This window comes from Leptinotarsa decemlineata, unplaced genomic scaffold, assembly GCF_025532065.1.
Source record: "Leptinotarsa decemlineata unplaced genomic scaffold, Ldec_3_MD MMD2_tig00002974_RagTag_RagTag, whole genome shotgun sequence".
In the NCBI taxonomy this organism is placed as follows: domain Eukaryota; kingdom Metazoa; phylum Arthropoda; class Insecta; order Coleoptera; family Chrysomelidae; genus Leptinotarsa; species Leptinotarsa decemlineata.
In genome coordinates, this window is record NW_027412578.1 from 14,485,069 (window position 1) to 14,506,788 (window position 21,720).

General features: G+C 35.4%; 5 protein-coding genes across 7 annotated transcripts in view; 2 read left to right on the forward strand and 3 right to left on the reverse strand.

Annotated features, from left to right (window-relative positions):
• qless (decaprenyl diphosphate synthase subunit 1 qless) overlaps positions 1-8,403 on the reverse strand; it is a 60,162-nt gene extending 51,759 nt beyond the window's left edge. For both annotated transcript variants that reach the window (XM_074177583.1, XM_023157874.2), the window contains exon 1: positions 8,248-8,403. In XM_074177583.1, the coding sequence (XP_074033684.1) occupies positions 8,248-8,403 (156 nt within the window). The remainder of the gene's footprint in view (positions 1-8,247) is intronic.
• Positions 8,404-8,499: 96 nt separating this feature from the next.
• mRpL32 (mitochondrial ribosomal protein L32) lies at positions 8,500-10,649 on the forward strand. Its single transcript, XM_023157878.2, has 3 exons — positions 8,500-8,635; positions 8,721-8,963; positions 10,237-10,649. The coding sequence occupies exons 1-3, from the start codon at positions 8,551-8,553 to the stop codon at positions 10,497-10,499; spliced, it is 591 nt and encodes a 196-aa protein (XP_023013646.2). The 5' UTR covers positions 8,500-8,550; the 3' UTR covers positions 10,500-10,649.
• LOC111503538 (uncharacterized) lies at positions 10,546-12,061 on the reverse strand. Of its 2 annotated transcripts, none has more exons than XM_023157876.2 (5): positions 11,748-12,061; positions 11,573-11,687; positions 10,976-11,074; positions 10,817-10,918; positions 10,546-10,767 (listed from the first exon to the last, which is right to left on the reverse strand). In XM_023157876.2, exons 1-5 carry the CDS (start codon positions 11,776-11,778, stop codon positions 10,680-10,682), a joined length of 435 nt encoding a protein of 144 aa, XP_023013644.2. In that variant the 5' UTR covers positions 11,779-12,061; the 3' UTR covers positions 10,546-10,679. The 2 variants fall into 2 exon arrangements, with proteins under 2 accessions (XP_023013644.2, XP_023013643.2); XM_023157875.2 differs by having other exon boundaries at positions 11,573-11,691.
• Positions 12,062-13,544: 1,483 nt separating this feature from the next.
• On the forward strand, positions 13,545-20,864 carry CCT1 (Chaperonin containing TCP1 subunit 1). Its single transcript, XM_074177591.1, has 7 exons — positions 13,545-13,704; positions 13,813-14,054; positions 15,457-15,638; positions 15,717-15,981; positions 19,061-19,404; positions 19,515-19,894; positions 20,548-20,864. Exons 1-7 carry the CDS (start codon positions 13,632-13,634, stop codon positions 20,733-20,735), a joined length of 1,674 nt encoding a protein of 557 aa, XP_074033692.1. The 5' UTR covers positions 13,545-13,631; the 3' UTR covers positions 20,736-20,864.
• Positions 16,240-18,726, reverse strand: LOC111503526 (uncharacterized). Its single transcript, XM_074177592.1, has 3 exons — positions 18,244-18,726; positions 16,944-17,463; positions 16,240-16,887 (listed from the first exon to the last, which is right to left on the reverse strand). The coding sequence occupies exons 1-3, from the start codon at positions 18,665-18,667 to the stop codon at positions 16,515-16,517; spliced, it is 1,317 nt and encodes a 438-aa protein (XP_074033693.1). The 5' UTR covers positions 18,668-18,726; the 3' UTR covers positions 16,240-16,514.
• Positions 20,865-21,720: the final 856 nt, after the last annotated feature.

Consider the following 21,720-nt stretch of genomic DNA (forward strand, 5'->3'; position numbering starts at 1 on the left):
GAGTATCTTTGGCATTTCGAATGAGCAGTTATTCTATAACCTACATTAATATTTCGCAACATGGAAAGTTGATACAGGCGTGGGGGCCTTACTTCAATGTGGAACCACTGAAAATCTTGGATAATTCCTTTGCAATATTTCATAAGAATAATAATCGATTTGAATCGATCCAAGGTCATAGATCGGAATTCGTTTTTGGTTAATTCGTAAGTGAAATCGGACAAAAATAGGATGGACCTATTCATAATATAGTGTATACGATGTTAACGAGTATAACTTGAAGCGCTTCAGGCGATTACAGAATTAATTTATTCAAAAAGTCATGGACGGTCTCAGATTTATGTAATGTTTAGTAATAATAATTTTTATTCTCATTTTGAGAAAAGTGCCACCATCACAACATATTATAAAACAAAGCCCTCCATCACGTCTGCCTGACAAGTCTGAATTAAAAAAATACAGAAAGGATTTTTATACGGTATTTCAAAATAATTTTTTTCTGTATTGAATTTGTTGAAATATTATGATGCTATCCGTGAAAGTGGTGGCGAAGGTCCTACCGGTGGGAAGCCAGAAAGGTTTCATTGAAAACGAATACAAATCAGAATCGTCAAACCATTATGAAATCAATAAATGATGCTGATAAACATGCAATAAGGAGGAAAGTGCATGAGTACTTTTTCAGAAATGAAATACCCACGATAGACAAAGTACTCAAAGAAATAAATGAAGATGTTTTATTGCCAAGTTTTAAGCGGTCAACATTCCATAAAGTATTGAAACATTTGAATTTTGTATGGAAAAAACGAGGGCGCAATAGTTTATTATTGGATAGAGAGGAAATTGTGTTATGGAGGAGAGAGTATTTGACCAAAATTAAATATTATAGGGAACAACAGAGAACAATTTATTATATGGATGAAACCTGGGTTAATGCTGGTCATACTACCCCTAAAGTATGGATCGATGAAACTGTGACCTCATCTAGGAGGGCCTTTCTAGATGGACTATCCACCGGATTAACAAATCCATCAGGTAAACTTATATTTATCTATATTAAGACCTGCCTCAATCTCAATATAAAAAAAGTAACCCTTGTATTTGTTTTATTTACTTACATACCTCTTCATAATTTCAGGTAAAGGAATAGGGCTTATTATTTGTCACATCGGCAATGAGAATGGGTTTGTTGCTGAAGGGCTGTAGTGTTTCGAGTCGAAGAAAACTGGAGATTATCACGGTGAATCTTTCGAACAGTGGTTTTCCAAAGTTCTACCCCATCTGGAGGATAATGCTGTGATTGTAATGGACAATGTATCTTATCATTCGCGACGGTTAGAGAAGATTCCGACAACGTCTTCAAATAAGGTTGAAATCCCAAATTGGCTGCGATCAAAGAATATTAGCTTTGAAGACTCAATGCTAAGAGTGCAGCTACTAAAAATTGTCAAGGAGCGCAAGCTTGAATACCAAAAATATATAGTCGATGAGATGGCAGCAGGCCAAAACAAAATTGTCCTTCGCCTGCCTCTATACCACTGCAAGCTCAATCCCATCGAGTTAATATGGGCGGATGTAAAGAATTTCGTAGCTCAGCATAACACCACGTTCAAATTTGCAGATCTCAAAGTATTTTTTGATGAGGTTTCGAAAAGAGTCACAGCGGAGAAATGGGAGAAGTATGTTCGGCATGTGATATCGGAAGTCGAGACAAAGATGTGGAAGCTTGATAACATAATAGAGGCACAAATCGAGCCACTGATAATTCAGATTGGTGAGGATGACACTACTGATGAAGAGACAAATTCATCCAGTTGAATAATTTTGATTAATATTCCTTTTGATTTTACATAAAATAAAAATTATCAATAAGGAAATAATTACGTCTCTTTTCATATAATACTTGAGTGCGCTGTGAAAAATGCAATGAAAATCTTTTTATATTACACATATTATCTGCATTTTTCTCGTTAAACTGCAAAACTTGTGCATTTCACTCGTTATTATAAAAAAAGTTTTCCTAAGTATGATATATCATTTGCGATCAACAAGATGTTGGTTCTGAATACGACCCTGGCCAATTCTTGGGATTTTCAATATCACGTGCGTAGGGCATGTCAATGTTTACATCCACTCTATCTTGGATTTGAATTTGCTTTAGTGAAATACAAATTGTCTCCAACTGGTGTATCCAATTCCTTTCTTGTCACTGCATCCTAAAAGACTCCTGTGTAACTAGATACTCAATTCAGCATCACTATCTGAAATTTCTTTTCGAAACACCTTTTGATAACTTCGCTCTATCATCTCAAACTTCCAATGGAGACTTGATGTGACACACACTGTATCCTTGAGTCCTGAAGCCGGCTCTGCGTGAAAAATCTCGCAACGCCCATAAAAAAACCCTCCAGGTGGAAACACACGTGCGTGTCCCTACGGCCCGTCCCGATCGCGGTGCAACCTTTCTGGAGATTCACCCGGTACGTGCTGAAGGTCAATGCCACCTATTGCGAGTTCATCATTACAGTAAACCGAACGGTTTTACTTTTTAAATGCTTTGCGATTGAGCACAAGAATAGGAAAAAGAAAGTGGACGTCATCGTCGCCATGACAAAGATGGAACGTCGAGAAAGTGAATGAATGCCAGCACGGAATCTTCCGGCAAATAATCAATGCGTTCGAGTTCTTTTTGTTCTAAAGAAAACACTGTCTCGACGCATGTTTCGCTAACTAAGTCAACATCCTCAGGAGGTGGTAAAGACTGAATTTCACATCCAAGTTAGACCTATTTATACTACAAGGGCTGAAAAGTCTCGGGCTAACACATAGATGGCGTTAGTCTTATTGAATTAACCGCTTTTTCAGTTGGTACTGATAGGCTTGTGAGTAATTGTGCTAAGAATGACACCACTTTTGTTATTTTCAAAACAATGGATCAAAAACAATCTCATGTTTTAATTTTACACTGCTTTTTGATGGAAAAAAATGACGTTCAAGCAAAGCAATGGCTTGAAATGTGTTATAAGGACTCCACTTCATCAGAAACAACAAATAAACGTTGGTTTGCTGACTTCAAACGTGGTCATAAAGACACCGATGATGCAGAACACAGTGGACGTTCAAATGAGGCAGTAACACCAGAAAACATAAAAAAATCCACAATATCGTTTTGAATGATCGAAAAGTGAAGTTGTGTGAGTAAGCTGACATTGTGAAGATATAAAAAGAACGTATTGGCTTTATATAGCATGAGCATTTGACTATAAAAAAGCTCTGTTCAAAATGGGTGCCGCGCGAGCTCACTGTTGACCAAAAACAAGAACTGCACTAGTTCGGACTTCCATTGTCTAATATATAAAATGATTTGAAATCCCTGAAACAACTAAAAAAGGAGAATTAAAAATGAATAGCTGAAATTAACAATTATATTAAGCAAAAATAACCTGAAATGAGAAAATAGTAAAATAAAATACAAGTAAAAATAGAACGATTTAACAAAAAATAAAAATATAAAGAAGTAAAAATGGAAATAAAAATAAAAGGTGATGACGGTCATCACCCGAAAACGATTGTAGATATTAACAATCGAAACGTCGTGAACTAACGTGGTTTAGAATCTCTCAACTTTTAATTTTTTTTTTTTTCATTTTTATTTCTTTATATTTTTATTTTTATTTTTTGTTCAATCGAATCAATTTTTACTTGTATTTTATTTCACTATTCTTTCATTTCAGGTTATTTTTGCTAAATATAATTGTTAATTTCAGCTATTCATTTTTAATTCTACTTTTTTAGTTGTTTTAGGGATTTCAAATCATTTTATTAGACAATGGAAGTCCAAACTAGCGCCATGGTGGATGGAGATGTACGTCGGTTGCTGAAGGAGATTTAGATGACAGTACCTATATTTTGAAAGAATGAAGTTTCAAACCGGCAGATATAGCTGCTGGATATAATTCAAGGTTAATTTTGTACTCAATTCTCGAATTTTTCGCTCTTTTTGCCACACAAAAAATACTGCACCATAATTCTAGGTAAATTTCAGACTCCTTTTTCCCCTATTCCTCACCTTATTGTTTTTTTTAAATATCGGTGGGTTCTGCTAGTTTCACCGTTAAGCTGCCAAAACCAAATCGTAATGTTTTACTTACTGAAAATTCACAACTTGCAATAATGGTAGGCTATTAGCATTTATTTATGTTGTTTCATTCAAGATACTGGAAGTAACAAGGTGAAAATACTGAAAATAGCAGTCATTTCACATCAGAAATCTTCCAAAAGCCATTTCAATAATAAACTTCCAAGATTTTTTTCAACAAGAATCTATTTCTTATAAGTAGTATTCAGCGTGAATCATAATTATTGTAAATTTTTAAATGAATATTAAAATATGAAAAATTGTATTTTTTGTGACGAACTCGCTTCAGATACTGCGTCCGCATCCCCAAATTCACCCGCGGAGGCCTATTTTCGGCGTTGAATTGAGATCATAAATAATAGAGATAGAGTTTCAGGAAGCGAGACTTTTCTTTGGAAATTTCCCCCTCTACGAGTATCTTATTTTCAAATTATTTGATTCTTTATAGTTTTTGAAATATTTGCAAAAACCTGAATACTTTTTTTGATATCTTAATTTGTTTACAACTTTTGCAATTTTTTATGTGCTAAAAAACGGTTTTAGCACATTTTTCGTATTTTTCTGACCATTATCTCTATTTTTCACCATTTCAACTTGTGAACAATATCAAATATCAGTATCATGTGCACTGCAAAAGGTGCACCCCGGTTCTTTGGGTTAATTTATTAATTCCAAAATATAAATGAAGAGAAATCTAAAAATATTACCTTATCTCTGTCTGAAGGTTAAAAGAAACGATAGGGCCAAATTAATGCCATATTTTAAGTACCTTGATGAATTCGACTTTGGTGAGAATGATAACGATAATGGTAATGATCAGTCAAGTATAATGAGGAAAAAATACTGAATTCCGACTGTTTTCCATGAACACAGAGACAGTCGTGTAGGAAAATTAATTACTATTATTTTTGTGACAGTTTTGCCAGAACAATGACTGGAATTTGACCCATATTTACCTAATTTTATATTTGAAGTGACTTATGCCTTAATTAATTTCAAGTAGACATTCCATTCATTCAGAATTACTGAACAGAAATCAAAAAGAGACACCTTAAAATATTCACAGGAAACACATGTCTGTACTTATAATAATAATAATATGCTTTATTGCCCAAAGAACATGTTATTCTCACTGCAAAACACCCTGAAGCTAGCTTTTTATTGAGGGTTACAATGTGATCAGCGAATTTGAGTTTATTGTCAATTATTACCCCCAAAAATTTGGTACTAGGTCTGTTTTCAATTATCCTGTCCGCGTCCTGTGTTGGTAAAGGAATGCTGTCAATAAAGCAGCGGAATGATATTGAATTTGTTTTGGAAACATTGAAAGACAGCAGATTAGAGCCGCACCACTTTTTATTTTTTTTATGTCTGCACTTATATTCTCGTGTAGATTACATAAAGTTTTATCACGCCACAATATTGTGGTGTCATCAGCAAATAGGGTGAATTTTCCTTTTATATCGATAGATGCTAAATCGTTTATGTATAGCAGGAAAAGTATCGGTCCCAGTATTGAACCTTGTGGTAAGCCATTTTTTATTTCGCCTTCTGATGAGGATGATGAGGTTTTCACAATCTGACTTCTTCCTGTGAGATAATTTTCGAACCACTGAGTAATTCCACGGATGCCATAGTGATATAGTTTTTTCAGCAGTATTAGTTATGTTATATTTAGTTTTTAAATTATGTATTGCTGCAAGTTGAACAAACTGCCGAGAGAGCTGATATGCCAAAAAGTGCATATCAGATTTACTTTAAGGATTGAAAAAACTGCTGGCATAAGTGTATAATATCTGAAGGGGGCTACTCTGAAGATTGGCAAAATAGAAATAGATGAATAAATTAAAAGTTTTTAAGTGAGATGAAATTTCATCTTATTATTAAAGGCAGGCTGTGTATATTGAAATATAAACTAAAAAAAAAAGAAAGTAGTGTAAGAATCTATATTGCACAACTCGATGTTAAAGAAAGTTTATTACATTTTAGACAAGTTATTACTCTGGTTCGTTAAAATCCTAGAATATTGTAGAATAAGAGTGGTAACTGCCTTTGTTATTACACTGTACCTCGAAACATACTTTCACGGCAGATGGTCACCGAAATGTATTCTCTCATACTGAACAAATTTCGAGTAATCAAAAACACGTTTCGAATAAGCGGAAAGCGTTCTTAACACAACAAACATTTGAAAAATCTACAATTGTTGTAGAAATAGACACGGGGCCCAATCTAGGAGGATGAGCAAGCAGAGCGGACAATTTTCTCTCTAGAAGATAAAGAAACTCACATCAACTAGTATGCTTAGCAGCCCGACAGAAAAGTATTTCTTCTTCACTTGGCAATAAACGTCAATTTCAGTGACTTTACGGTGTTAGTGTAAAAGGCAGCAGAATATTATTTTTCTAGGAGCACCTAAATAGTTAGTTAGTTAGGGGCCTGCGAATATAAATTTCCAATGCACATACTTTTATACTCATTTTGCTATGCTTTGATTCACAATTGTACGAAAAAAATTGCTTGAAGTTCATAAAAAAAAAGAAAAGTACAGTTGTCTACAACTGATGTGGGTGTTCCGAATAATCTAACATTTTCTGGAAGAACTGCTTTATTTTTGAAGTTCAGTAATATTACAATTCTGGGCCAATTTCTTGAAATTCGTCAGTACTTCATTCATTATTCTGTGAAAACATATTTTATCTCGTAATTTATATTCAATTTTTTCAACTTCGATAACTGGCAATTTAAATATTCCATTATGCCGAACATATACAGAGCCATTCAAAAGTTGAGGTTTCATTGTAGGTATAATCAGGATATAAAAATGTCCTTACCGGGAAATATAAAACATCCACAGTTTATTAATTGTGAAAACAAGTATTTGTGTTGTATGGAAACTTTTCAATAAACAACAAGTAAAAAACTTAAACTGTCAAAACAACTCATAATATAAATAAATTGTCGAAAACCCACATTTGTATAGCTATCTCTCTTCGATGTACTGGGTAAAAGAGATCATTCAAACAAGAGCTTTCTCTGATTAGATGCAAACTTCAACTGTTTTATTTTCCTTTTCCACTTGTATAAAAAAATAGACTATAGGTATAAAAGTAAGTGTTTTATTGCGTATTTCCACAAGTATATTTCGGAGTAAATTTTTTATCGATCCAACTTGTAATCGATAATTCTCAAGCCTCTATTTTTGGTACCAATAGATGAAAAAGAGGATTTGAAAACAGCATAAAACATCCACGGTGTATTTAATAAATCACAATTTTTGATACGTTCTCATGAAAAAATATTAACATAATGAAAGAGGTATAAACACGCTTATTAGTAAATTAAAGCCACTATCATGTATATATGAATGGCAAAAATTTTACTGGTCCCAATATGATTCCCTGAGGTACTTAAAATTGTCTCTAATTTTCAGTTTGATGCTATGTTTTAGAATTTCTCACGTCTTTAGGAGTTTTTATCGGCCTTTTTTTGTATACTTTCACTCACTATCCACAATTTTCATATTTGTTCAGATTGTGGAAGGTGAAAATACCCAGAGAGAACTCTGATTTCCTCCATAAAAAATGACTTCGGTTCAATATCTCGACAGAGCCTCATTCAAAACAAAAGGAAAGGCAGGGCCTGATATTTTAGAATGCGATCTTAAGTACGAGTATGTATAACAACGTTTCAACACAACAAGTATATCTTCTGAATTATTCACTCTTGTGGATTCAGTATTTTACTCATAACTCTCACTTTCCATCGAAAGTAAAAGCCAAAAACAGTTGACGCATCTCCTCTAACAGGTGTTCGATCTCGTAAGACAGCTTTTCTCGTTTGTGTGTATACAGCCGAGTATCTAGGACGAGAAATTAATACAATAAACGCATCATCAATGAAACTTTCGAATAGCCGACAACGCGAAAAAGTAAAAGTTATTTTTATGTAAATGTAAAGATTCACTTTTATTTTCGCTTGCTCGATGCTGCTTTCTTCAATCGAATCGACCAGCAATTTTTAATGAGCCAATAAAGACAAAAATCAGCCAAGAGGGTTGGTTGGAAATACTGCGTCTATGATTAAAAAAAAAAAATAAAAAATCTAACCTGTGTGGTGTCCTGCACAAAGTTCCTGTTCGGCGTTTGAAATCCAAATTTTTCGCGCACACACGTCGGTCTTTTCGTGATGATTTGTGAATGTCCCCACTGACACAGTTTCTCGTGCACCCGAGCACAAATTCTACCAGACCTTATAGAAGCCATCGCCAAGACTGTTGTGAGACGGCAATCTTTTGTGAAGAAGCACGTTGTACCACCTTTCCACAGTCCACCTGGTCGCGCTAGGCCCGCCTAGTCCCACTCTGTGACTACGGCAGATTACGAAGTACGGTCCACCTAACCTCCAAGAAAATGTCCGTCTCACTGATTACGCGGATCAACGTAGCCGTTCAAAGACTCAAACAGTCTTTAATATTCGCTTTCGGACATCCGCCAGGTAATCTCGCAATTACATAACATTACATCTCGTAATCATCATACGTTTTTCGACAATTTTGTCACGTAACCTCACTTTTTGACAGATGCGTTTTGCCTCGCTGGTATCGAAGTCGATCGTCTGCCCCAGAAGGGCCCCCAATGGTCGCTGAAGGACGTGATAGGCGATGGCTTCCTGTGGGCCCAGCCGAAAAGCAGGAGATCCTTGGAGAAGAGGATGAAAAGGAGATATGGGCATCCCGACTATATTATGAAAATTCTCACTCCCAGGACCGATTTGAGGACTTGCAACGTTTGCGGGGACGATCATGAAGCAGGAGTACTGTGTCGTGAGTATTTGCAATGTTTTCATGTTGTTTTTATAAAAAATTGTAATGGGAGTGTCTGTTGTTCCGGAAGGAGTGACTAATGGTCCCAAATCAGCATACAGGGTTTTCTCTAGTTGAATTTTCACGAATTTTTGAATAAAAAAAGCTCTTATGAACTTATAATATTGATTACTTCCGAGGGGAGTGGATCCAATTTATTTTTCATTAATATTTTGGAAATTTTTGAACAATGTTGGAGTACTTAGAGGGTGACGAAATCACCTACTAACCCTAATCCCTAATGATACTCTAAAAAATGTGGTGAATTCCACTGGAATAGTTGTTGAATACTTTTAGAACATTTTGAATGATGCAACTAATTTTCCTTCATTTTCAGTATTTTAATATAATTATAGGTTACAAAAAGGATTTGAAGCTTTATAACTCCTATTCAATTATATGCGAGCGCTTTCGACAGCTGGTCGTGCTGTCATCATCAAGGCTCTACTAAAACTGAACGTGCCACCCTCTTGTTTGTCCTTTTATGCGGTCCGAACGCCTTAGTTCAGGTACTTTAGGTGCCTGTATCCAACACAAAGAATATTACCTGGTGTAACCCAAATACAGACAAATTTACCTAAAGTACTTGAACTATGGCGTTTAGACCGCATAAAAGGACAAACAAGAGGGTGACACGTTCAGTTTGAGTAGAGCCTTGTAGATGACAGCACGACTAGCTGTCGAAAGCGCTCGCAAATAATTAAATAGGAGTTATAAAGCTTCAAATCCTTTTTGTAACTTATATTAATATTAAAATTTTAGAACATTATATAAACTTTTTGTATCAGAAATTATGAAATACTCACTCGTAAAATATTTTAACCATGTATGACAGTCACATCATTATTTTATCAATAACTTAACTTCTATTTGAAACAGTTATTCCATCCATAACAAGGTGAAGCATATTTGTATTCCTATATTTCGTCTCCTTACATTTTTTCAAATAATTAATGTTATATTATAGACATATTACTTGTATCAACTATAGACTTGGGTATTGTTTATTTAGATATTTTATATTCTTTATATGTACTATGTTATATTATCATTATCAACTCCAGATTCAATTGAACCTCTCCGTCTGATTCCCTATGCACAGACTTGATCTTCTGTAGGTTTGCCTATTTATCCCCCTTTCCCGCTTATCGTTGCACTGCGTCATATGTATGTGCAAAAATGTAAAACAAGAGGAGGTTCCAACTTCACCTTTTATCATTACATGTGTTTTCAGCAACTTGTTACAAGAAGGTCATTGATGAAACCAAAGCGATGCAGGATGCCATACAAAACGAATTGAAACTAGAGCCCGTGGAAAAAGAAGTAGTAGTGCTCTATGAAGGCGAAAAGGATGGTGAACCAGAGGAGTTCTTCGAAGGAAAGAGAATTGTAGAAATGAAGAGGGAGAGGCCGTCGTGGTTCAGCAAAAACTTACTTCAGAAAAGTACTCAGAAGGGAGCCACCACTACTGAAGTCAAACCATCTGAATTGGGATGAAGAAATACGTTACAATTGGAATTCACAAGAAATAAAATTGTGTGGATGTGATCTTTTGATAGTTCTTATGTAGTTTTACATAAATAAGTTTTGTAAGAAAATAATATAAAAGGTTTTGTGTTGTAGCACATTATAACTTTGATTCTGTGACACTAGACTCTTTACCCATTTTTGACAAGTTCAATCTTCGCCGCATTCCAGTTCACTGAAAATTTTTTTTAGTTCTCCCAATTCTATATTGTGACAATCTCTGAAAACTCCAGAACCACTGAAAAAGCTTTGTAAATTTCATAAATGGGGAAGTTACAAAATCCTACCTGCACAAGTTTTTAGTGAGCTCATCTGTTTTATTCACATAATCATTACTAATATGGCTCAGGTCCATGTAAGAAGTGTATAACTTGCATTTTTCTCGTAACCTGGAACGAAAAATATTCAACAATAATATCCATCTTGATAAGGTATGAATAAGTTACTTTTTTGTCCAATTTCCATCCATGTTTGTGATGACGTGTTCTGTACATTTCAATTTATTGGTAACTAGATTACTTTGATTGTACTTCCGTAAATGGAAACTGAAACAGAGTTTTGAAATTCTCGAGGTAAGCACAGTTCGATTCAAAAGGACAACATTCAAATTCATGTCACCGGAAATACAGTCCACGTATATTGAAACTCAACATAATTTTGGTCTTTCGAGCCGGATACTCGTGATTTGAGTTTGTACGACATCGAGTGAAATCTTTGTAGATATGTGTAGCTTAGTAAAGTATCATATAGAATAAACTATACTCAAAGAAGCTACCATATAGTGAAACGTGTTGGTGTTTTGTAATCAGTTTTGAAAACAAGTCACTATATGAATTTAATGGTTGCTTCTACAGTACAGTAGAATATTTGAATCAACTTGAGGACTGTGAACTTACGAGTATATCTGTCAGTATGTATAATATGAAAGTATGTATATATTTCATTCTATATTTAACATATCTTATCATTTCTGTTATGTTGAAAGCATTATTATTATCAAACTACTATTTGCTCTTTGTCTTCGTAATAGAAAAGATACCCACTTTTTAAATCCACTAGTGCACAGGTCATTTATTTCTTCTGAAAGCTTTTCATTCGCAAAATCTTGTCCCATGTTTTCAGTTTTCGAATTTTCCAATATTCTTCTTATAGTAAGAGCTATCTGAAAACAAGAACACCTCATTTCGATCTATGATAAGGAAATAAATTACCACCCACCTGGTCTGCAACTGCCAAGCACGTTGCACATTTCAGGCAAAATGTTCCGAAAGGTTTCTGTTGCACCAAGTTTTCAATTTCCTTCTTGTAGGGGTTTATCACTTTCTTGGGGGCAATCAGAGAAAAATTGCATTGATCGTAGGTAGCGTATGTTTTCATCTCCATTAGGTGTATATGGTGCGGTAAAATAGGGTGAGGAGATGAGAAACAAGCTGAACAGGAAATAAAGGATATAAATAAATGTAAAAGGTTGGTGTAAAGCATTTGTGCAAAATACAAGTGTCAATTTTGAGTTTTGCCGCCAAAGTGACATTCAAAATTGCTACAGTGTTGTCAAATTCGTATTGACTCGGAACAAAAAAATATTCTGAATCATTGGTTCCATTACTAGTGTTCGTAGACATCAACTACTCATATGGATAATGGATGCTTAAATGTCAACTACAGCCATTAAAATATGTGCTCACACAAAAATAAAATGGTATACTAAAATCTGTATCTGAAAAAATATCTACGATTGTTTGAAATCCCTTTCAAAAAAGATATATGTATCAAATTCGAAATTACAATTTTCATAATGTCAAACAAAGATGTTGACAGCATGAATATTGGTGACTAACTAATTGAAAGGAATCTAAAGACGAATAAATTCTGTTACCGCGGTCGAAAGTCATTGCATGAAATTTAACTGAAACTACATTGACAAAGTATTCATTTGATAGGTGAAATTGCAACCTCTAATTTTAAATGAATATATTGAATACACTTCTCCTTAGCAGAACAAAATACTGTCTTTCGCTGCGGGTTTCACTAACTTAACATCATCAGAAGATGACTTAGACTTTATCTCATGACTACATCAGGATAACCATAAGATTAAGCTCCAAAAAAATATATATGACCAAAAATCCATTTAGGTCTACTTAGGACACAAATCTTAGGGCTATTTCAATATTTTCACATACACCTTGATGGACCATCACCTCAACCATTGTGGATCACTAAATTAATTCCTAGTATGAGTTATTATGTCAATCTGTTATTCTACAATAGAGAATAAATAACAATGGGCCGTTTAGAATAGGACTTTTGTCATTGTTCATAGGTCTCATTTCACATTTTCCAAGTTCTAAGTATTCAATATCAATTATTTCGGGGATTTTCTTGTCTTTCCACTATCAACCATAGACGAATGAAATTGTCATATTTATTTAAATCAAAATGAGCTGAATTTACAAAAAAAAAAAACGTTAATAATAAATGAGTATTTCAGACGTAACGTAATAATTGTCAACGGACAAATATGTTTTGAAATTTCTAACTTAGGTTGATTATTTCAGCCAAAAATAAAGTTCTGTATCTGGTTGTTTGATCAAGAACAAATTTTATATGTTCTGTTCTGTTTGTTCTGGAACTTATTCCAGAACTAATCTTTATCGATTTTAACAAAACGCACCTGTCACATTTTAGGAGTTTTTGAATTCATCGATGAGTACATCGATGGATCCGAGAGATTCATATATTGGTTCATTCTTAACTTTATAGCGCGTGTCTATTGATTGAAGCAATCTATCAGAAATTTAATGTTTCTAGTTGAAAATAAAACAAATTATGAAACAAAAAAAATTAATTGGCGCTCCGGGGCGACTTCATTGATTCCAGTGGCGCATTTGCTTTTCAGCTGCAGGAAAAACCTGCAGCACCACATCATCTGAATCTTGATCTGCCAGAAATTTTCTGTTGAATTTAAGAACTCGCGCTTTTTTCCGTGTCTCTCATCTGCTGTTTTGTCATCTGTCATCTGTTAATTTTGTCACCTGTCATTGATCTCCTTCATTTCCATTTTCAGAGTTGTGGGTGATTTGAAAACTTATGTGTTGAAAAATGTCGATTTTAGCCAGCCCTTTGTCCGTTGCGGGATCCAGAACGACTGGATCTTCAGTTCGTTCCCAAAATGGTAAGATGCAAATACTTTCTGAAATATATCGGCCCTGCATACCGGCCTAACCAAATAAGGTACTCACGAGGTTCAAACACCAATAAATATCGACAATTTTCTCTTTAGTCATGGCAGCCGCAACCATCGCCAATATAGTTAAAAGTTCTTTAGGCCCCGTAGGATTAGATAAAATGTTGGTAGACGATGTTGGAGAAGTAACTGTGACAAACGATGGGGCCACCATCTTAAGACTCCTGGAGGTCGAACACCCTGCTGCTAGGGTGTTAGTCGAATTGGCACAACTTCAAGATGAAGAAGTTGGCGACGGTACTACTTCTGTTGTTGTCATTGCAGCTGAATTGCTGAAGGTATGGGAAATGAAATATTCAATTGGTAAATGTTCGTTTTCACTGCCCCTGCTGGTTTTTGAGAAATTTTCAATTGGATTTATCTTTTTTTGTTGGTGATCAGGAATCAGAAGTCAAAATGTGGCGCTTATTTGCATAGTGTTTCATTAAAAAAAAAGCTCGCCCAACTAACTGTATTAATTTGTGAAAACAAACAAACATAGAGGGGAAGGACTTTCGATAGCCAGTGAGCAAAGTTGTAATTTAGTTTGGTAAACTACTATTATTATTATTATTTGAATAAAATATACATGCACTGAACTGAGAGGCAGCATTATCAATCTTAGATTCCAACCCTAGCGTTATTAGCCTTTTTTTTGCCTATAGAGTTTGACCAAATTATATTTTCATAAAAAAATTAAAAAGTAAGATGAATTTAAATCTATAGTAAGTGGACATACTTGAAGACTGGGTATAAATCAAATCATGTAAAGGAACAATTCGTTGAGGCCAGTATTCACTTACCTGCACAATAGACTGACATCTATCAGAAAACAACTACTCCCCTGGCTAATACCAACAGGTAGAATATAATCAAACGTACACCCCCATACTCAGTTGAATTATACTAAAATAATTTAGTATTGGATGAGTCATGATCAATTTTGAACATCTTCAGAACATTAGCAGACAGAAGAAATTCACTACAGAGAATGACATCATTTGAATCATTTACGAATAGATTGAAAAGTAATGGTCCTAAGTGATATTCCTGCGGTACATGAAATGGAACTGCAATTGAGAAAGATAATGAGTTAGCATATTTTACACATTGGCAAGATAATTTTCAATCCATTTCAGAATGTTTTCCTGACTACCCAGAGCATTTAGTTTATGCAACAACAAATTGTGATTTGCATTGATAAATGCCTTTGAAAATTCTGTGTAAATAGAATCAACCTCTAATGTCTTTTTGTCTTCTAGATGAAATTTAGCAACAATTGCAATTTCTTAACTTGTAATTGCTAACAAATAATATTAGAAACTTTAGTGAAGTGACAATATCATTTAGAGCATGATAAAAAAGAATTATTGGGTGAACATATTTGAAAAAGGTGAACATTTGTTCGAAGAATGCAATCGCGAAGTAAAGGTATCATTTTACCATCTTTTATTACGAGAAGTGAGTTCCAGAAATAGTCAATTTTTCAACAGTTTTGACTTTTGAGTGGCCCTATTTCTGACGGTAAACTGGAGCACCATGTTTCACCTTCAAATTCTTGACCAAAAGACCGAAATACTCAAGTCTTATTGAATATTTTTCAAAAACTAGTGCAAATCATTGAAACAAATATTTGAAATGAAAAGTTGAATATATTTTTGGTGAAACAAATTATAGTTTCTTGTGTTGCCTCGTTTTTAGAATGCAGATGAGCTGGTCAAGCAAAAAATTCACCCCACTTCCATCATAAGTGGTTACAGACTGGCTTGCAAAGAAGCCTGCAGGTATATACAGGACCGTCTTACCATACCAGTCGAGGATCTGGGAAATGATTGTATTATAAATGTTGCGAAAACGTCGATGAGCTCAAAAATTATCGGAGCGTATCCTTTTTTACAGTAACTCAACTAGCCTTAAAATTACGACCGTTTTGTTTGAAATTTTCCTGAACCATTCTCCAGAGATGCAGACCTATTTTCATCCATAGTAGTAGACGCAGCAAATGCCATCAAAGTAACGGACTCGAGAGGTAATGCGATGTACCCCATCAAGGCTGTTAATGTTCTCAAGGCCCATGGTAAAAGTGCCAGAGAGAGCTTCCTCATCCAAGGATACGCTTTGAACTGTACAGTAGCTAGTCAAGCCATGCCAAAAAAAATCGTGAATGCCAAGTTGGCGTGCTTGGACTTCTCCCTGCAGAAGGCCAAGATGAAGATGGGAGTCCAGGTAAGTTGGGAAATCATGTTTAGCTTCACAGTTTATGAAAAAGGTGTTTTGCAAAATTTTCTTTTCGTGTCAAAAGATTTTTTCTTCTTAAATGTGTAGGCCTTCGATTATGATATATTTATTATTCAACAATGGATACTGTAAATCATTTTCACAACAGAACAGCAATCGTTTTGAAAAACAATAGCATGGATCGACATTGGGCCAACATTATCATGATTGTCAAGCAAACAAAAAAAAATTCAAATTGGCCTAAAATAAGTGGAGATTGTAAAATTAGATTTTAATTTCAAGAAAGAGCAGTGATGTACATATTTTTCCAAAAATATCTAGGCTATTTTAAAAAATGTATATCAAAAAATGGCGGCTGATGCTTACAAATATCTAGGATGTTATCAAAGTTAGGATGATCAACACCCTGTAGCTCAAATGTTAACAGGTTCAGGATATAGGTTCATGGGAACTTTTCTTCTTGAAATCATCTAAGGATTCACATCTTCCAGCATCTCATTCTGAAACATCCTGTATAGAATTCATTGAACCGTTTTGCGCCATTCAGGTACACTCAGTTTGGGAAGATTCTTCAAAGGAAGAATGCCGCTTTCGCCAGCATAGATATTGTCATCATGCACTCTATTGATCCACTGTTTCGTAGGTTTGAGCAATCGCCTAGGATCTCTTGAGGCCGTTTGACTGGATTTACTTCTCGTCGGCTTAGAGGCATCTTCTTTCTTTCTTGCTCTCAGCATTTTGGAGATGTACAGATCGTCTTGACTTTGGAACTGTTTGATCATCATGTTTGCTTCGGCAGCTCTTCGTTTTTTCTCTTGTTCTGCTGCCAGTTGCATGTGTTCTATTTCTTTCTGTTCGAGGATCGCCCTGGTAGACTTCCATTCATCCACTAACCTACAAAAAATGTTAAGCATTTGGGGAATCGTGGTTTGCTTTAAAGGAATACTTACTTTCTCAATTCTTCTGCTCTCTTTTGCTTCTGAGCTTGGAGCTCTTTGCGTCTCTGCTCTTGAGCTTGACGGGTTTCTTGTTCGACTTGGAGTTGTTGAAGATGTTTCTCCAGCTTCCATTCTGATAATTTCTTCCGGACTTCTTCAGTATTTTGTTGTTTAGGGACGAATGTTGGTTCCGCCACTGTTCCATCTCTACTTGAACTGTGTTCATTTCCAGCTTTGGATTTTTTCCATTTTTTTATTGCATCTTTTTTCTTTTTTTGCAAAATCAGGTACCTCTTGTACCATTCTTCGTGATGCTTTATCTCTTCTACAGAAAGATCCGGTAATGTCTCGTGTAATTCCAGAGCTGCATCTTCGGCATTTTTAAACTTTTTCCGAAAGCGTAAAAACAGTTGATGGTCTTCTTTGCGCCAACCATTCTCGTGTCCTTTACTTTGATTCACAAAGTCAATGAAATCTTTGGCTTCTTTACATCTTGGACCTTTCAGGGAAATCGATTCTTTTACGCTGCTAACTAGAACAGAAAGTATATTTGAAGGGGTCTGAATCAGTGGTAGGGTAGAAAAATTTAACAATAAGAAAGATTTGTAAACTTCATTGCTTTACTAGGGACTCATACTGCTAAAACTGGCCAATATAAGATATGGTGCACAATTTTAGGTAATGTGTAGCCACTATTTATTGAAATATGTGTTGATGCTTCAGAAAAGTCATTTGTGAAGCTGCAGCTTTACGAATGGTCAGTACAGTGGCTTTTTTCCTTTTAGAGACTCCGTATCATATGAAATAACATTTCAAAATTAGAGTCTTTCTTTTTCTATCATGTCACTCTTCAAAGGAGCAAACGAATTCGCACCTTTGAGAGTTTTGAAAAGGAATTTTTGAACTGTTGATTTTAATGTTATAATGAATTATATGTAACTAATATTACCTGAAAAAAAAACATGTGAAATTGTCAATTCCGACATTTTTCCTCGTTAAAGAACCATTCTGTTAGGACATGCAAAAAATTATAACTATCCACCAAACCATATAAAGCAACCTACAATAAGACTAGTGTATATTAAGTAACAGACCCGAATATAGGTTGTAGGAATTTTATAACGACCTCTTCTGACTTTTTAAATGTTTAGTCCTGAGTATTAACAATGTTGAATAATCATTGTATTGTTTTTTATTTTGCATATGTGTTTTTCTATACATTCATCTGACCAATAATGTCTTTGTAGAGTATATTTATCGTTATTACTATTATGCCCCAATGCCATATTAATAATCTTCTGTACACTCTTACCATAAGCATGTGCATCTTTTTTTGTTGCTTCTGACCAAGTGGGTAGTAGCCTCGTGTAATAATCTGTATCTTCACCAATCTCTACATATTCTCTTTGTAGCAGTTCAAGTTTCATCCTAGCTTCTGCTTTGAGGTTCTTTATATTTTCCTGGATTGTTATCATCTCTCTCTTGAACTGATTGAAGTCTGTTATATCCGCAATTCGGTTCTCTTTTAGTAACTCAGACTTTTGTTTCAATAGTTCCAGCATTTCTTTTATCTTCTGCTGTACGATTTCTTTCTCTCCAGCTGCTTCCTTGTTTATTTCGTTGGAATATTCGATGATGTCTTGAAAATACTGGGCATTTTTTAAATGACTCCTCAGTGTCGTTGAAACGGATTTTTCCAGGATATTTTGAATGTTCTTCAGTTTATGCAACTCCATTATAAAAGTGATTGATTCACAATTTCATCAAATGTTTGTTTGTATTGATCACACTGACATTTACTGTCAATACACACAAACGTAATTGATTTTTTCAGTTTCCCTTTGAGTTTTTGCATAATGCTTCAAATTGATAAAAATATTCATTTTCATTTTCAGTTGTTATAATCAATAATAACGCTATAAGGATAATTTGTTTTTACTAGAATAAATTCTCTATTTTGAGCAAAACATATTTTATTCATTTCACTACATTAGCTTAATAAGTTTCAATAAAAGCTTGTTAAAAAAATAATAATAATAAACTTATTTTTATTGAAAATTAGAGCAGAAGTTGGAGGTATCTTTTTTAATAGGATTTTCAAAATTTCAAAGTTATATTCAATTATTCAGGTGCTGATCACGGACCCAGACCAGCTGGAAGGCATCCGCAGCCGGGAGCTGGACATAACGAAGGAGCGCATCCAGAAGATCCTCTCTACGGGCGTGAACGTGGTCCTCGTTTCCGGCGGCATTGACGACCTCTGCCTGAAGTACTTCGTGGAGAGCGGTGCCATGGCCGTGCGCCGCGTCAAGAAAGCTGACCTGAAGCGCATCGCCAAAGCGACGGGCGCCGCCTTCCTCACCTCGCTGACGAACATGGACGGCGACGAAACGTTCGACTCGACCATGGTAGGCGAGGCGGCCGAGGTCGTCCAAGAAAGGATCGCCGACGACGAGTTGATTATCATCAAAGGGTTAGTCGAGATGTTTTTTTTATCAAGAACTTTGTTATCAGAAGATATTATTTTATGGAGGGTAATACTTTTTTGTCTCCTATTTTTACTCATGCTATGTTTGTTTCCAGCCCTAAGGCCCGCACGGCCGCCTCTGTGATCCTGCGCGGCCCCAACGACTTCTACTGCGACGAGATGGAGCGGTCGGTGCACGACGCCCTATGCGTCGTTAAACGCGTCCTCGAGTCGAAGAGCGTCGTCGTCGGCGGTGGATCAGTCGAGGCGGCTCTGTCGATCTACCTCGAGAACTTCGCGACGACGCTGAGTTCGCGCGAGCAGCTCGCTATCGCCGAGTTCGCCCGAAGCCTGCTCGTCATCCCGAAGACGCTGGCCGTCAACGCGGCGCAAGACGCCACCGACCTCGTCGCCAAACTCAGGGCCTACCATAACTCCAGTCAGACCAAGAAGGACCACTCTCACCTCAAGTACGTCGGCTTGGATTTGATCGAGGGTGAGTGGGATTTTTTCAATTTTTGATTTTCGGTTGGCGCCCAACGTGGGGCCGTATTCGTTGGGGTTTCTTTTGAAATTGGTGATGATAAATATACTTAAAGTAATCGATCCGAGCATTATCTCGTTGCCAAAGCTTGAAAGGAAGGTACACACACTAGAACTTCAAAACATTTGGAATCAAGCAACCACTCATAGTGCCTGAGTGTGATTTTCATGGATTTGAAGAAGTAGTTTTCTCAAATTTGTTCAACAATATTTCTTGGTGAACTTTGGACTTTTATTGTCTAAAAATATGTTATTGGCAGATTTGCATTTTAAACAAAAATATAAATTAATGGAACTTATGAAATATAGGAGTATATGTAAGTTAATATGTGATCCGAGATGATAGTAAGTTGATAGAATGTGGCGAATAATAAATAAAACTTCAACAATATACAAATGGAAAATAAAAAGAATAAGAAAATTTTTTGAAATCAAGCTGCTTCACAACATTTAATTGTTAATATCCAAAATTGTCTTCAATTATCACCCAAAGGTATGTGAGAAATTGAAATATCGTGAAGCTTGTTTTGCAAACTTTTTTCTTATTCGTTCAGAAAAATGACCCCGTTCGTAGGGGATGGAATGGCGAATTTTTTTTTTCTTTAGGAAAAGTCAGGGACAATAAGAAAGCCGGAGTTTTGGAACCGACCATGTCGAAAATAAAGTCTCTGAAGTTCGCCACCGAAGCCGCCATTACGATATTAAGAATCGACGACATGATTAAACTGGACTCAGAACAGAAAGGAGGGAAGAATTATCAGCAAGCCATGGAAAGCGGGGAATTGTACGATTAAGATTTTTAGTATTCACATTACTAATTTACACATTAAACTCAAATTGATTCACCGCTATTTTCCAGTGTAACTTATGCATTCATTTTCGATTAATCTCTTTTTTTAATAAATCACATCAAACAGATACAAGTTGTCTCATTTCAAGTTTTTTTATATGTAAAAGTGACATTTCCCCTTACAAAGACGCCATCTTTGGGATAGGCAGAAAACTCTATCCTCGAATATTAGAGATAAACGAAGTTCCCACGTCAGTCAGTTGCCAAACAAGACTTGTCCTATGACTTGAGTCGTTCAGCTTAGCACTACTGGTGAGACCTATAGTAGGTGGAAACAGCAGTGTCTGGTCTTGGACCACAAATGTATTTGTGCTCTGGATTTTGTTCAGCTAGTTGCCTTGCAGTAAAGTAAATTTGTATTTAAGGAAAACAAATGGATGAAATAAATAGTTGATATAGCCTGTCTGCACTTCTCACTAGCATTGTTCTGCAACCAATTCTACCGACCACTGTACTTTATTTTCCAAGAAAATATAACTTATTGACAAAGCATAAATGCCATTATGAAATAAAAAATGAGTCAGACAAAACGAATTATTCAGTAGTAGTGAAATCTGAATCAGAAGTTGGTCTCAAAACCTGTCTTCAAAATATTCTGCCACACTTTTGAGTCATCTGACGACTAACAGACTTGGTTACAGAAGTGGGCGCGGACAAATGTGTTTTCAATAGATGTCATTCCATTGAAAAAGTGTCTAAAAACAACAGCTACACCGCATTTTTGACATCTAAATTAACGCAGAGTTTTAACATTGTTTTCTATTTACAATGTATTCTTACTGCATATAGTTTTAGCATTTGATAAGCCTATTTACTTTAACTGCTGTGTCCTAAATTTATTGCAGTTCATATAAAACTTTATTTTTATACTTTGATTCCCGTCGAAATTATTGGAAAGTTTTTTTTGAATGCATTATCGATTCCTGTCA